We start from the raw sequence: 16,952 nt of genomic DNA, 5'->3' as shown, positions 1-16,952 counted from the left end.
AACCAGTTTGCTTCATAAAGTGAAGCAAAGAAGTGTCTCGAAGAGGAGAGGAAAGTGATTGTAAGGAACAGCTAGTAAAATGTTTGACTTAAGCAATTTCTTCTCAGGTGGAGCTGCAGGATTTCAGTGCGTGTTGCTGAAAGCAAAGTACAGAGAGTGAAGCTACAACTTAACCTACAGTGAATACACAAAAAGTTCCCTCCCACGAAGCACAGCTGTGTGGCTTGGTTTTGTTTTAGTTTTTTTTTGGGGGGGCGTGGAGGTGGTTGGTTTTTTTGTTTGTTTTTTAGCAAGTACAATCCTCACAGTATAAATAGAAACGGCTGCACTTGCTCCTTTCACTGAAGTCTCTGCAAGATTCAACAGGATCAAATGAGGATCAAACGACTCACCCTAGACTGTGACAGTGTGAATGACAAGCAGCACCCATCCCAGTACCAGACGACAGCTGAGGATACTCATGATGAATGGTCTGACCAGCAGTGCAATGCACAGAGAGAGTTTTGGGAGACTTTGAGCCCACTTTCTGTCTCACTTACTAACTTTCTGCTAATGATCATTGCCAAAACACAGTCTGCAGAGGGAAGACTGGGTGAAAACAGCTACTACCTGGAGCAGAAGTCTGAAACTAGCCTGCAAGCAGAGGAAAGTCTCTCAGAAAGATAGGTATGAGAAATAAAATGAAATTTTTCATATGGAAACATTGTGCTGAGCACCAGCCAGGAGGACAGAAAAAGATCCCTCTGACATATGCTTTGGTTGAAGATTAGCTCAATACTACGTAATAATACGTTAGATCATTAAATAATGTGTTAATAATACTATAATACAAATAATGCATTAAATAATTTATTAATACAGACTACATTATGAATGAAAAGAAGAATGTCTTCCCAGTGAAGTTTGATCCATTGTCTCCTTGAGGTTGTACCTAGAGATGACAATAAAGTATGGTGCAAAGAGGCCTGTGCTGTCCCTGAACACATCTTGTCTAGATGAAGCCAGACAGCCAGTGTAACCACATAGCATAACCCAAGAAACAACCTACTAGTTTATATCCAGCCCTGGATCCAGTCACCTAGGGTGATTACTGTGCTTCTGCACCCAGCGTCTGACAGCTTGTGTTGTGTGGGAGGGTCACACCAGCTCCACACTGCACTTACAGGAAGGTCTCTGCACCCAGAACTTCCAACATTCACTACCGTCTTTCATTCCTTGTATTTAACATGGGTTAAGGAAACTACAAAAACAGCATTGCCCAGCTCCCAAAGAAGACTCGGATCCAGCTTTTCATAAATAAAAGCAGAAGAAAGTTATTGGGCCACTGAAAAGAAAGAAAATGTTGATCCAGTGGAGCAAAACACCAAAATTTTGCATCAAATTTTGCCAGAGCAAGGCTTTAAACTAAAGATCCAAATAAAGAGCACATTCTTACTGCCACTTGCTGACCCAATGCTGAATGAAGGGACAAACCTCCTACTAACTTCATTGTTAAAACATCAAGGTGTGGTAATGACACTCAGTCTCCCTTTACAAACACCACCTGCAAAAGTCACTTCCCTAAACAATGGCACTCCGCTTATTTGGGAAAAGTTGGAGAAATATATTTATTTTTTTAACTTGCAAGTCATCTATCCCTGCACCACAAAGCAAAATGAAATTCTCAACATTCAGCTGAGTTTCAATACAGAAAACAATACTGTTATTGCAGAGGATTTTCATAAACTCATGATGTAATCCAATTCAAAAGCCCTACCTTTTTTCAGAGAGTATGCTGTACCAAAAACTATAGCCTCTTCTGCACATCCCTGTCACATTTCTTACCACATTCTGTGTTACACTGTTGCATACATTAAAACTACTGCAGACAAAAACTCAAAAAGGACTGTGGTGCAGCATTCATCTTTCACAGTAAATAAATCATGTACACCTTTAATCAACTTTTGAATTTGATGCAAAGTTAATACAAGAAAAACATACTAAAGAGAAAGACATAAAACACAGTACACAAGGACACACTCTGATAGGAATTTATCAATGTAATTACAAACACCGCAAAGCTCACTATTTGTGAAATTTGCAACTTTTCGCACAGAAAATGGACAAGGACCAAAGTTTTGCTGATCAGTGACTCAGTGATCTGTTTGAATCGCATGTACTCAGCTAATTGAATATTTTGATCTGCTCAGAACAGCTACATTGCAGCTTTCTGGTTCGATAATGAAGAAAATCAGGTAAAAAAAAAGTTATGTGGATGTGACTGCCAAAAATAAAGAGATTATAAATAAAAAGGAAACAGCATTAATACTTGTATTTGTATTGAGCATCCTTCTGCTCATCTAAGCCTTTTAAAGCCCTTCAACTGTCCTTTTTAATATAGCCGCAAATAATCCAGGATATACTGCATGTCCGACCCAGGTTTTACTTCCTCCTCATCCTGTTTCCTTATTTCCAGTAACACATCACCTTTGCATTAGAGCCTCTCTGGAGCCCAGGCAATTCACAACTAATCACTGAAGTGAGCAAGCTATTGTAAAAGGCTTAACAAGCTCTACCCCTCAGCCCTGCACTGTGATTACCTCAGAATAATTACTTCTGGAGATAACTGATGAAGATCATATTAAGCTAAGGCAAAACAGAGACCCAGCTAAGCGTAAATCAATTACAGCTGAAAAGAGAGGAGAGTGGACAAGATCCTACAGGACTATTGCTTTTATTTACAGAGCAGTCAAGGAGAATTCAAATAATTTCTTATACTTACAATAGCTGTCGGAGTTGAAGCCAGCACGCAGTAGAGCACAAGAGGCGAAATGAAGCTCTCGTCCTCTGTTCCAGGGTACGGTTTCATCAAATTGCCATCCTGACAGAAGAAACCTTGGATATGCACCTGAAAAGTATCGGTGCACTCGAAGTAGTAGGCGAGCAGAACAGTCCCAGCCATGATGACAAGCTGAAAATAGAGCATGGTCACACAGAGACATCAGTTGCTTTTTTAACAGATGCAGCTATGCCTTCGAGCTACTCTGGTCCTGCAGACCATACTCCCGTCACCGTCACCCCAACAGCCCTCGCAATACCGATGTGTGAGCCTGTGTGTTTCTGCGCGCTCGCTTTCCAACATCTGTTACATAAACCTTTTGGCAAACGACACTAATGAACGTCTCGGATGGCAGTGGGTCCGTAGCGCGGCTCGTAGAGCGACGGGAGCTTTGACAGCTACTTTATCAAAGGGCATGTGAGTGTCAACAGCAGCAACGATCAATGAAAGCTACAGGACGAGGGGCAGCACTACAGGAGCCAACAGCAATGACAAGCTAAAACCTGTGCGCAGTGGTAGGGAGCTGGAAAGGATTATTACAAAGGATAAAGGAAGCTAAAGCCAAAATGCTTCCCCGCTGCAGCTGTAAGCCCATGCTGGGGAATGTGCACCCTGTGCTAAGCCAGAAGGTCTCTCTGTGCCCCAGGTGAAAACTCATCCAGAGGAAGATCTGCCTCCTGCCACTCAACTTTTCTTGGAGCTGCTGCTTACCAGTAAAGCTTTAGAAGGCTACCCAGAAATCCCAACTCCCTGAACAACTGGTTGGAGCTACTGTGCACTGCCTGGCTGCCCCACTCCATCAAACCGCATTTGAAAAAGACTCTGGCCTGAGCCTGGATCTTCAGCTTCACACATACAATCCTCAAATAGCCTTTCTTGTCTCTTTTTTTGTAGTTTATTGCTAGCAAAATGGGCTAGTTGAAAAACCTCAGCTATCAACTTTTTTTGCATACGCCCACAGCTACTGTGCATCAGTTTTGGTCACTGTCAGTGTCCACTTCCCACTCTGCTTCAACAACGCGTCTCAAAACAATCTCAAAAAGGCTGTCACTAATCTCACCTCATGAAATAAAGAGGATATACTAATTCATCATTCCTGTTCCCTCTCTGCCAGGTAGCAAAGGAAATCTCCTGTCACAATCCTCATCACTTATAAAAATAGCAATATTGATTTGGAAATTACAAAAATTACAGTATCTGATTCAGAATTCTCTTTGGAGACACTAACACCTCCTGCCACTCTTACAAGAGTTGTCACATATACAATTCTCTTGCCACAGCATAGAAAATAAAAATAATAAAGCGAAATAACAAGCTCCAAAGTGACTTGTTTTCAGTATTTTGGCTCAAAGATTTCTGCATAAAAACTGTGTTGTCATGAGATTATTGTAAGAATAGAGATTTAAAAGGTAATTTTGGCAACTCTGTCTCAAAGATACACTTACAAGCCATCCACACATTCGTGTGGCCTAACCTTGCACAATATGCTCAGACAGCCATTAAAGTAATTGTATATTTAAGTGACTGTTCAACTAAAATAAACTGCCATGAAATCACTGATGAAAGTAGAAGATTACAGAATCACAGAGTGGTTGAGGCTGGAAGGGACCTCTGAAAGTCACCTGGTCCATTCCTTGAACCAGTTGCCCATGACCATGTCCAGATGGCTTTTGAGTATCTCCAAGGTTAGTGACTCCACAGCCTCCCTGAGCAACCTGTAGGATACACTTAAGCAGGCCAAAGTGAAGCCAAAGGTGAGAGATTCTGAACCCTCCCCCATTTTTTACCTTCAAAATTAACAATAGGGTTTTGTAGCCACATTCTTAAAACCACAGATTAATGCTACCCCTGGAAAACACAGCCTGGATTGTTTTATGTTTTTGGCTCACCCAATCAGCTCTACGGATTCAAACATCAAGTTCTGCTGATTACAGCGTTATGGTACCAAGTGAAATTTATACAGGCAAAGCACACAGCTCCTTTTTAGAATCTCATGCAACTAGGAATCTACATAATTATTTCATCAAATGGTGCATGTTCTCTCTCTCACCCTGATTCACAGCATGTAATATGTCAACATAAAATGTTAATCAAGCATTTGTTTTCTGAAACAATTTTGTCTTCCTTCTAATGATTCAGTAACTTTAAGATCCAGAACTTTGAAATCTAACATCCCACAATGAATTACAGACAAGCTAACCACATATGGTCAGTAGAAGGCAGTTGCCCGCTGCCCGTCCTCCCCGTTTACACTTCTTCTGTTGCCAGTGGTGTCCATTGAAGACAGCTGGAACTGGCTGGAAGCTCAAAAGATTTAGTCTGTAATTTTTCCTATGCAATATCTACCTCTAGAAGTGTGAACAAATGTATTCTCTCACAAAATTTTATACGGATTGTGTAACAGCTTTAGATGAAACTGTTAAGAGTATTCTGTTTCTCAAATGTATAGCTGAAAAAAGTACTTACTTTTGTCAACTTTCATAGTTTAACATTTTCAAGACCCCATACTTGCCCCAAAGGATTTTTTTTTTTTTAGCAAACATAAAGTGAGATGTATTTGTGTATTCCCCAGAGACCTTTACAGCATACTAGTCAGTGGGATTCCCTATAAACAAACACAGTCCTATAATTAAGGATTTGGAACTTAACTCATGAACAGCTACAGATTTCCTGATCAACCGTGGGAAACTCAGTTTTATAAATTAACATCAGAGGAAGGCAATGACACTGTCACTAACTGACATGCCCAGGTGAACATGGTAGAGATTACAGGATGCCTGGATAGAGGTATTTAAGCTCAGTTGCAGCACCTCCTACACCCAGGGCTGTCAGAAGCAACCTGATCCACCCTTAATATCCCAAACACACCCTCAGAGATGCTTTAGGTTGCCAGGCCCAGCCAACATACATGGGGGAGAGAGCAGAAGGTACCATATAGAGAGCTCTTTTTCCCCCTGTTACTGGCAAACGGAGAAAGCAGGTACTGAACTTATTTGGGTGTCGTATGGAAAAAAAGATTTCCAAAAAAATGTGTTTTTTTGATATGGGAGGAAAATTTAACTTATCCCAAACGCACTGTCTAGCCAGCGGTTGCACAACTTAACCTCGACCTTCCCAGAGCCAAACGCTGCCTCAGTGCTGCGTGAATACCCCTCCTACACATAAAATACAGATCTAGTCTGACTTATGTCAATACTGACCTGCAACACCACAGATACCTCAATAACAAACCCAATTCCAGTCACACTTTAGCTTCTCTGTTTTGTTCTTCTGAGAAAGAAAAATATATTATCTGCAAAAAGAGATTTGAATTGTGAAAATGTCAGATGCTGTTGTTGATGACCAGCATCTCAGGGAAACAGCAACAGCAGACATCAGAAATTAGACCTCCAGCTCAACAGGCTCTGTCATGGTCTCAGGATAACAAGAGATGATGTGAGGTACCAAAAGGATAGTCCAGCTGTTACCATGAACCTTAGCAAAATTTTTGCAGCCAGTGAAGACCTGACCACAGCCGTCTGGTGTATTCCTGCACCTCATGGTGATTATTCGCTGCAAACAAAAACATGGAGAACTTAGTTTTCTTTTCCCCTTCCCTCCTCTTTTACCTTTCCTCTTTCCCTTTCACTTGGTGACTATTTCATATGTATGTGTCGTGACATGAATGAGGTTTTTTGTTTGTTTTTAAAGGGGAAATTAAAATTTTAAGTGCTCAACAGTGATAACATGTGATTGAGGAATCATATGGCAATTAGGCCAAGAAGGTACAGCTGCAAGAAAGGGTCAAAGTGGCTGGAAGCAGAGACGCCAGAGATAGAAGACTACCTGCAAGGTAATGAGGTTTGTCTGGTGATGAGAGAAGAAACAGCCTCTGCATTGTCTCGTGGTCATCCTGGAACTGAAGCACCCAGAGGCCACCTCTAAGCAGCAGAGCTGGGCCAGGAGATGGACCCATGGCTGGTGTGCCCCATCCAGCCACGCTCAGAATCATTCTATGATTCTATGAACCTTTTTTGATTTCTAGAGCTAGGACCTAAAATGACAAATGCACAGATCCCTGATTTTTGTAGTCATAGTTAGTTTGTAGCAGATAACAACTTTGCTTTTTCTCCTTATTTTCAGGTTTACAGCCATTGAAGGAAGCAATGAAGAAGAGCAGGTACATTGATTTAAGATAGAAATTATCCAGTTCCATAATTCAGAAAACACTATACAGTTTAACACTGAAATTTTGCAGGGTTTATTAATCTTTATAAACTCATTTCCTTGAGTTTACCTGGGAAAAATTAAAGATGTTAAATAATTCAGTTTAGAAAAGCAACCAGTGAACAGAAATGTCTAAGGTGCTTAATGGCCTCCATTACCACAGTATTTACCCATGTCATAATCCTTAATATTTAGCATTGCTACTCCATTGTAAGATAAGAAAATGCTCTTATCACCATTTTACAGAGAGAGGACAAAAGCAGTGGAGATAAAATGACTGCCCTTAGGTCACAGTAAAGCCAGTGGCACAGCCAAGATTTACCTTTCTTCTGGACCATATTTTTCTGTATTAGTCAATAATCTGAACATGAAAAAGCTCAATGATATGTGCTTATGTCCTGATTCTGCAGAAGCTAATTCATGATGGTCTGAAGGAAACACATCATGTGTCTGATTCAGCTTCATTTAAAAATTCTTGCTTGATTTTAGATCAGACTTGACAAGTTGGACTCAAACAACTGGTTTGTGTTTTTTTCCTTAAATCCAGCTATTTAAATGGATTAATTCTGTAGCACTCAACATCTATTCCTCGCCACACCATTAAATTCTGACAGCATAACTCAGAGACCACTGCAGATCCAAAACAAAATTACTACAAAACAAAACTATACACCCAGTAGTGGTACTGAAGTCCCAGGCTGCACAGAGTCTCTTCATTCACTGCAAATAACTCTTTTTTTATTATTATTTTTTTTCCTTACAGTTATCCACAGAGAAAAGGCCCCTGTTCTGCAAACAGGAAAGTTCAGGAAAAGGACATAAAGCTGTAAAAGACAGAGCTTATTGTACAAAGACAACAGACGCAGTGGGAGGCACGGCTTTTTGATCAGCCTGTATTGAAGACTTCCCAGAGTTCTTAATAGAGAATCAAGAAATTGAGGGAGAAAAGGAAGAGGTTGTAAAAATTTCTCATGCAGTCTCTAGCCATACAATCTCTATGTGCTGTAACAAAGGCATATAGCCACAGCAAAAATCTCCTTTTGCTGTGTGTTTCGTTGTTCATCTAAATCATAATGCAAATCCATACAAATGAATTTGAAAAACCCCAAGTACTGCTGGTATTTATACATAAATAGGTAAATTCTTTCAGCTTATCAGCCTTCCCACATGCTACTGATAATACATCTTACAGTGCCTTTAATGTGCATGACTGATAATTGGAAAATTGTTCTTGCACACAAATGACAACATAAAAGACTCCATTTTTATTCCTTCTGAAAGAAACCAAACCAGTATATTACATGATTAGCAGAGAGTTGGTGAGATCCCTACCGATAGCCTTGCTCAGTTTGTTTCCAGCAAGCTTCAATGGGAGGCTTCAGCTCATGAAATGGAAGTCATGATTTCATGAGCAGAGCACCACAAACCTGCATGAGTGTTTTCAACCCTATGGGTGCAGGCTGCGGCTCACAGTTCCATCCATTTTAATAGGATTTCCACCTCCCCTTCTGCATAAAATTTAGTGACTTCTGTTACGCAAAGCCTGAAAAATTTTGGTGTGCTGTTTTAGCCAGGTGATGAGAACATGACTCTTGAAATAGACACACTGGAGCATCCAACTAGCTGTAGCATATGTGTGCCATGAAAACAGACAGGTTAGCTACATACAGAACTCCTAAGTTACTGCTGGAAAGAATACTGGTAAACACTTACTAAGTCATCCTTCACCTGATACAGATTTCCTATCCCTAGTGTCTGTAGCTGACATAAATAGAGAAAGAAAACATCTGATTACTTATATTTTGTTTTCTTAAATAATCAAACTTCCTTCAAATACTGGCATAAGAATTAGACTCCTGGAAAAGACTGGATTTGTATTATTACATTATAATTTTACTTAAAACAATTACTTTGACAAGCTTTTCCACAGGATAGCTCTGGGAATTTTTTCGGGTCTCCTGATATTGCCTATGCCCAAACCCTGACTGTAACTTCTTAAGAAGATTCTACATTTTTGCATTGCAGAGTGGGCAGGCGGTGAGGAAAATGTTAAACACCTCATCAGACGAGCCTTCCTTACAGATAACAAAGGTGGAGACAACAATTAATTACAAGTCCATCTGATCCAGATGTGCTAACAGCTAAAATGCCTATTTACACACTGAGGTGTGAAGGCAGTAGGTACCTATTTTCACTAGCATTAACGGGAGTTAGCAGTGTTAATTCTTCAGGGATCAGCAAAAGACTTCGTCCCTACAGCAGTTCGTTAAGCATCTGTTCTGTACCATCATATCACAAATAAGATGCCTTAAAACGTTTCACCTTCACACTTCTGTAGCATATCCAGGCCTCTATATCAGAGTAAAGGCTCTTACAGTCTCTGACTGCAGTGAATTAATGTTTTTAATGCATGGTAAGGACCTGGCCAACTGCGTGACCTTTTAGATTGCCAAGGAATTGGATGCAGCAAATAATCTACTTTTGATGAAAATATAAAAAAAAAAAAAAAGCAGCTAGAGGAATGTGTAATGAACAAATACTCCACTTAAAGACAGTGAGAAAAATAACCTGTATTGGATTTCCACTTAACAGTAAAATAATTCCACGCAAATAGTTTAATTACGCCAGATAACAACTGTCAGAATAAATACGAAAGCCAATGACCTTTCTAAGCTGCCACTCTTCAGAAGCGTTTTCTTTCCCTCACCTGGCATACCTAACTTTGCAACCTGACTCTGAAATGAGGTTTCCCAAGCAGCTGCAGCAGACAAAAGCCATGGTCTGTTCAGCCAGCGCGGCCCAGACACGGCTTTGTCACCGGAGTTTGTCAGTCCCGCTGGCACGGTGGCACCAGCTGGGAAGCAGCTCGGAGGCAGAGAGGGGTCATCAGCACACACAGGATTTGGAGCTGCGGCTGTGTAGAAATCACAGTGGTCTCTGCAGAGCTTCTTGCAAGTCCATTTCAAGAACTAATTGTAGTATTTTACCATTTTAGTAATTAAGTTGGGACTAGGTAAGGTTTATAAGGCTGAAGAAGACACTCTCAGACAAGAGAGGACTTCACATCTTCCTAAGGCGCTTGTTTCAGGAAAAGTAGTTTTGTGAGAGTAGCATCGCCTCTAAAACAAGGACACCTGGTTAAAAACTGTTTCGGCTTCTTTTTTATATAATAGTCGCTGAAGAATTTCTATGTGCCACACTACAGAAACTTAACATTACATCAACCACCTAAAGCAGCAGATTTCTCCAGCTCTAGGTGTGTAGTTAAAGCAGCACAGTTCTCCTCATGGCAACAGAGCCATAAAGGTGTAAAAATGCTGTAATTGGTACAACTGTTTCTGTATGTAAGGAATCAAATAAATAACAGTATGTGATGCCTTGATTACCAGGCGTAACTCAGTTCACACTACACACTGCTCCAGCTCTCTCAGTTTAAAGCAATGGTTTTCAACCTTTTAATTTACAGACCCTTGAATTTTATAATACCAGTGATTCTTATGTGCTAAATTTAAGCCTACTTTCTTTTGTAGGTAACTGTGATCCATGGATCAATCATAGGCTGAAACTGCCAGCCTGAAGGGAGGAGGAATGCCTGCCCACACAGTCCAGTAGCTTTTATGTAGCCAAGGTCTGAGTATAAAAATGAGCCATGCCAAAGCATCAGAGACAGATATCTTTGCATATGCTCAGATACCCAGGTAGGATAGGAATATTCAGAAATACTCTCTCCTGTTTGTTGGAAGCAGCATTTGTTAGAAAACTGATGCAGAGCTGGTGGTCTTCTGAACTCCAGTTGCAGGCATCCGTTACAACCTATAATTCTCTGGCACTCCTGTTAATTAAAATGACATTTTTCTCCAGGCATCTGTCCTTTCAAAGTTAATAATTCTCCATATCAACATAAAAATCTAAGCTGCAGATGACCTCAGCTATTATTTTAGGTTTCCACTAGAGACGGATTTGCTTGTAATACCTTTTGTTTCTGTCTCCTCCATTGATTTTTTTTGCGACCTGTAAGATAGGAGGAAGATCATCTTAATATCCGTGGTACTACTGGGCAGGTATTTGGGAAGGGCAACTCCTACAGGTGTTACAACAGTAGATGGAAACATGGACCATTCCAGGAAGAGTGAGAAGAGATCGGAAAACATCTGCTACCCTTCTGAGGGAACAATAATGGCACGTTGTGCACAAACTCGGTAACTCACAGGCTGGAGACGGTCTAGAGAAGGACACGAAGATGACCACAGGACTGGGAAGCCGTCATATGAGGAAAGGCTGGGAAAACTGGGTTTGTTAAGCCTTGACAAAAGAAGGCTTAGGGAGACATCACCATGTTCCAGTATATAAAGGGTGGCTACAAAGAAGATGGAGACTCCTTCTTTCCAAGGAGTCACAGGGAAAAGATGAGGGGCAATGGGTACCCGTTACTTCTGTGGAGATTCCAGCTGGACAAAAAAGGGAAATTTTTCACAACGAGGACAATCAGTCATTGGAATAATTTCCCCAGGGAAGTGACAGATTCCCCAGCACTGGACACTTTTAAGATTCAGCTGGACAGGGTGCCAGGCCATCTTGTCTAGACCGTTCTTCTGCCAAGAAAGGTTGGACCAGAGGATCCTTGTGGTCCCTTCCAGCCTGGTATTCTGTGATTCTATAAACTCCTTGGCTACATTCCCTCTTAGACTGCAGATGAGGATGCTAGAGCATGTTCTAACCTCCATCGGCACTGGAAGTTATGTAAGCTTGAGAGGACACAAAGTGCCACATCAGATGAATGCATCACATGATACTGCCCTGTCAAAAAAACCTCAGAGTGGACAAGTTTTCCTAGATCCACTGAAATCTGACACTGACTTTATCAACTAAGAAATGTAGCTGACATCAACAGCAGTCTGCCGTCTTTTCTCTAGCCCACATACTCTACTTGCTTAGCACACTTCTCCTTTATGGTGGAGAAAACTCAAGACATGGACATATCCTGTTTCAAATTCTGGCCTGTTGCCTGTCTGCTACAGCAGAAATGGGTGTGCAAGATTTTGACATCTCATGCTGTGGTTGTCCAAGAACCACGAACCTGCTTCTGACCAAATAGTGGGTGAATGATTCTGTCCTATTGTTTTTCCCTTTCTCATTTGTAATCTACAACCATTGCCTTTGTAAGGAAATGGCTTACTAATTCAAAGACTATTAAAAATGCCTTTACAAACAACAAAGTAAAATTCTTTATAGATCTACCACACTGTTTCCTGAGGACGCTGGCAATGGTGATGCTAACTTGCCTGCTTAAGGGCCAGCAAAGGACAGCAGGTATGTTGTAGGCCTGATCAGCCGCCCTCTTCCCTCATATGTCAGTGGGTACTTCCTAGCTGGTCCTGCTTTCCTCCTAATTCTTCATGTTAGTGACTCAAGTACACATCTATGTAACTCAGACACTTCCAGCTGTTTTGTAGGTGTTTAAACCACAGGCTGCTGCATGGTATGCATTAGATCCTGCAAGAGATACACATATGTTAGGGAGCAGATAGCATCCCTAGTTCTGTTTTCATGGTAAGGTTGAGACAACACTGGACAATACTCTGCAGTCTCCTTTCACTGATAAAAATCAGCGCTTTAATGCTACAAAATTTGCTGGCCTTTTCCCACACAGTCTTCTCTATTAATATTTCAGTACTACGACACATGTGCATACGTGTACCACGTTCACAACACTGCTGTACGAAATGTCCACCTGGCTGTGAGCTGCGACAGTCCCTTTCCCTTCGTGATCTCTCAGAGTTCCTGCTGAAAGGGAGAAATGCCCAGTTCTCTGCATTCATGAGGCAACATCTGTGCAAGCTATTGGTGACTGGGAGCAGAGCTGGCATGGGCAAGGCAGGTACTTCCCTGCAGAATGCCTCATCTTTGCCTGGGACCCTGCGCACAGGGAGGGCACCAGGTTTCACCCAGGGCTTCATGGGCACAATACTTATGTTTTAACAGCCTGACCCTGCTCTCACTGCATTCATGGCACTGCTGATGAGCTGGGCTCCCTCAGGACAGCCTCTTTACATCAGCTGTGCCTGCAAAAGGCTAAACTCACTCCTCTTTTGGTGCTTGAAAAGGACAACATGGAGTCTCTTCACTCTCTTCAGAGGGAACCACACACAGGTGTAGATTTCCGTACAAACTTTCAGTGGTCAGCCAACAACTGTACAAGATTTTATGTACCCTAAATAGGCAGGGAGACGAATGGACAAAGAGGAAAGATTCAGCAGCACAGTGTCAGAAACTGGAAGAAACACCATAGTGTCTTTTCAGTCACTAGCAGCAAGGAAAAGCATTGCCCCACAGTTTGAAGAGGGAGGAAACGAATCTGCAGCTCCTTTGGAATCAGGTAATACCTGTGTTGGCATACGGAAAAGAGTCTCTATAAAAATCAGTACCAAGATCTTTTATTTAGCTAGAAAATAGATAACAAATGCTGCGAAAGGGCCTATCATTTTGGTCCCCCTTGTATAATCCTGAAGAGCAATGTATTTCTCCAACTTCTTGCAATTTCTCTGTTTTGGCAAGCTATATTTCAGTATAATAATCTGCTTTCTTTACAAAATTTTAAAGATTCCATCTCTCCTTTAAAATTTAGATCCTACACTGTCATACTACATCACTTTGTCCCTTTTACTAAACAAACAGTAGAAGGGATTCATATGTGACAATTGTGAGGACATTTTTGTTATTGTTTTTGTGACAGCACAGGCCTTATTACGGAGCAGACTTAAAACAAATCTATTTTTTTCTAAGATGAATGCAGTTATGACGAGATAGATGCTGGATTTATTTTTAATTTAAGGCAAGTATTGATGCACAGAACTATTAAATACTGAGCTTGCTCCAGAGTGGATCTTTGAAGGCTTATCAGCAGGGGGCATTAATGCGACATTAAATTCCAAATGCCAAACTACCAAACAACCACGCAGTCTGTAGTGTTTTATGGTTTTAATATGTTTGGTTTCTCCTCTGTATTTTTCACAAGATCATCTCATTTTTTTAAATAGAGCTGGAATTCCAGGCCATTCGCTGACAGTAGCAATTAGTTTAATAACCTATTGTGGCTTCAGCCTGATTTTAAAAAGCAGTCTTTGTCGGTGTTTTATGTAGTTTAAAAAGAGGAGAGGCTTATTTTATTATCAGTAAATCTGCAGTCAGCAATTTCAAAGGGGATTATCACCAGCAGGAAGAATAGGTGCATTCAACACTCGCGGAGGATATTTGGTCACAAGCATCGGTTGCTCCCTGACATCAGATCATGCACGTTTGAGGAAATGACTGACAACACCCCACTTTCCTACAGCTGCACTCTGACAGCAGCTACTGACCTGGAGAACAGAGGTATTGCCAAGAAGCAATTTTTAAATTGAACCATTTTTCCCTCAAAGCATCCATTTCACTCTCCACTGACTCAGAGGGAAAAGTAACCACGCTGACAATTTAACCATTACGAACAAAGAATGTAGGTGTTCACATCAGTAAGATTTTATCTTGTGTTAGTTCTTCTACACTAACAAACAACAGAAAGCATAGACTTTTTTTTCCTAAAGCTTATCACAGAATCATAGAATGGTTGGGGTTGGAAGGAACCTCTGGAGATCATCCAGTCCAACCCACCTGCTAAGGCAGGTTCACCAGAACAGATCACACAGGAATGTGTCCAGGAGGGTTTGAATGTCTCCAGAGAAGGAGACTCCACAGCCTCTCTGGGCAGCCTGTTCCAGGGCTCTGGCTCATCAAAGTAAAGAAGCTTTTCCTCATATTCAAATGGAACTTCATGTGCTTCAGCCTGTGCCCACTGACCTTCATCCTATCACTGGGCACCACTGAAAGGAGTCTGGTCCCATCCTCTTGACACCCACCCTTGAGATATTTATAAACATTGATGAGATCCCTTCTCAGCCTCTCTCCTCCAGGCTGAACAGACCCAGCTTTCTCAGTTTCATAAGAAAGGTGCCCTAGGCCCCTGATCATATCCACAGCCTGCCGCTGGACTCCCTCTAGTAATTCCTTGTCCTTCTTAAGCTGGTGAGCCCAGAACTGGACACAGTACTCCTGATGTGGCCTCACCAGGGCAGAGTAGAAGGGGAGGAGAACCTCCCTTGACCTGCTGGTCACGCTTTTCTTAATGCACCCCAGGATACTGTTGGCCTTCTTGGCCACAAGGGCACATTGTTGACTTGAAGGCAACTCACTAAGCTCTTCTGTCTGAAAGTCAGTCTGGCAATGAGCTGGTGACTGAAGGAGTCAGAGCTAAAAAGGAAGCCATAACTGGTGCATTGGCTCTGGGACTTCATCTTTTATTCGGGGCCGATCCCTTCTCCTGGCACATTGTGATGTCATTCTTACTTTGCTCACTGTTAGCATAAAAGTTACTGAATCTGGTCTGATCTTCTTGTATTAAAATCTACATGTCATTTACAATGATTCACAGTATGTCCATACGGGTAGCATAAAGAGCCATTTATTTAAAATTTTAACAGAAATCACATTCTTTCACCTAGCATTGTAAATTTTTTTCTCCACAATTAAAAGCTGGAAGTTCAGCTAATGTTTTTAAACTAAAGTTGAGATTGTAATGTCATCTCCTGACACAGGAGTGGAATTTTTAAGAAAAATAAAGAATAATTTTACATACACAGTAACAGTGGGACATTAAGGCCCATTCAGATGACACTCACATTAAGGATATGTATCATTAAACCTTTCATCTGCTACAGTAGCAAATGTCTCTATAATGACTTAGGTCTTGCCTTCAGGTCCAGACCATCTAGCTTTGGCTCCAGTATCTGGGACATCATGGTGTGTCTCACACTTTTTCTGTCTCTCTTATACACATCTTGTAATTCATTTAACATATTTTCCTCAAGTACATGCAGATTGATGCCTTTGTTTGGGAAAAAAACCCAAACAGTTACTCGATAGTAAAACAGAATTTGTTCCTCAAAGAGCTATAGTAATAAAGGCCTTCTGAACTTCCTGTGAAATTGGTGGCTATCTTCTGTGTGTGAAAATTAAGACTCCTCTTTTAGCAAAACCTGATGCTTATACTAGAAACACGCAGTAATGTTGGGTCTGATCTCCTTTCCTGATAAATGTCAGGATGAGATTTATACAAGCAAGGGGAGAACAGAATTAAACTTCTACCTGTCAAGAGGGAAAATGTATCCGATTTTATTTATTTTATATTCTTTTTGTACATGAAGAATGTTATCACTACTACCAAGTGTTATTAAAACCTCCAAGCCCCAAATATAGTATATATCTTCCCTTGAGCAGGTCCCAAGAGGCTTTTCAGCAGGTGGCATCAATGCTCTATCCAGTTCCAAATGGCACACAGCCAGGAAAATGCTGCTTCCAGCATTTAGCACCTTGAAATGATCAACAAACTATAACAGAGAGTAAGTAATTTTCTTAGGAGAAAAAGGCTGCATTAAAATGGCATCTGTTCTGAATGATTTTTTTTTTTTAGCAACAGAAGCAGAGCACAGATATATTTTGACTATTCTGGTACTAGACTATAAGCAACCAAGGGCATCCTTTTCTTTTCTTTTACCCTTCCCTTCCCTTCCCTTCCCTTCCCTTCCCTTCCCTTCCCTTCCCTTCCCTTCCCTTCCCTTCCCTTCCCTTTCTCTTCTTCTTCTTCCCCTCTCCTCCCCTCCCCTCCAGGACTTGTTATCCTACCTATCTAGGGACTGCCCAAAGAAAACAAAATCCTGGGATCATCTTCAGGGCTTATTAAGGAATAACTTAATGACTCCATGAAATCCAGCATCTAACACATAAGTAAAAACGTCTATGTTTCAAGCATCATACAACCAGCCACTGCTAGAAACTGGTGCTTTGGAAGAGCTTGTTTGGTTGGAAGATCTCGTTGGATGATCTGTTGCTGATTCTC

At 41.2% G+C, this 16,952-nt stretch overlaps 1 protein-coding gene across 1 annotated transcript in view; it reads right to left on the bottom strand.

Annotated features, from left to right (window-relative positions):
- Positions 1-16,952, bottom strand: part of PLPPR1 (phospholipid phosphatase related 1) — a gene marked incomplete at both ends in the record, with an annotated part of 67,556 nt that overhangs the window by 30,907 nt on the left and 19,697 nt on the right. Inside the window, one exon of the mRNA XM_080361935.1 lies at positions 2,762-2,950. Within this exon, the coding sequence (XP_080218061.1) occupies positions 2,762-2,950 (189 nt within the window). The remainder of the gene's footprint in view (positions 1-2,761; positions 2,951-16,952) is intronic.

The sequence above is a fragment of the Nesoenas mayeri genome, assembly GCF_963082525.1.
Source record: "Nesoenas mayeri genome assembly, chromosome: Z".
In the NCBI taxonomy this organism is placed as follows: Eukaryota; Metazoa; Chordata; class Aves; order Columbiformes; family Columbidae; genus Nesoenas; species Nesoenas mayeri.
The sequence above is the reverse complement of the archived record's forward strand: the minus strand, read 5'-3'. Positions and strand labels throughout refer to the sequence as shown.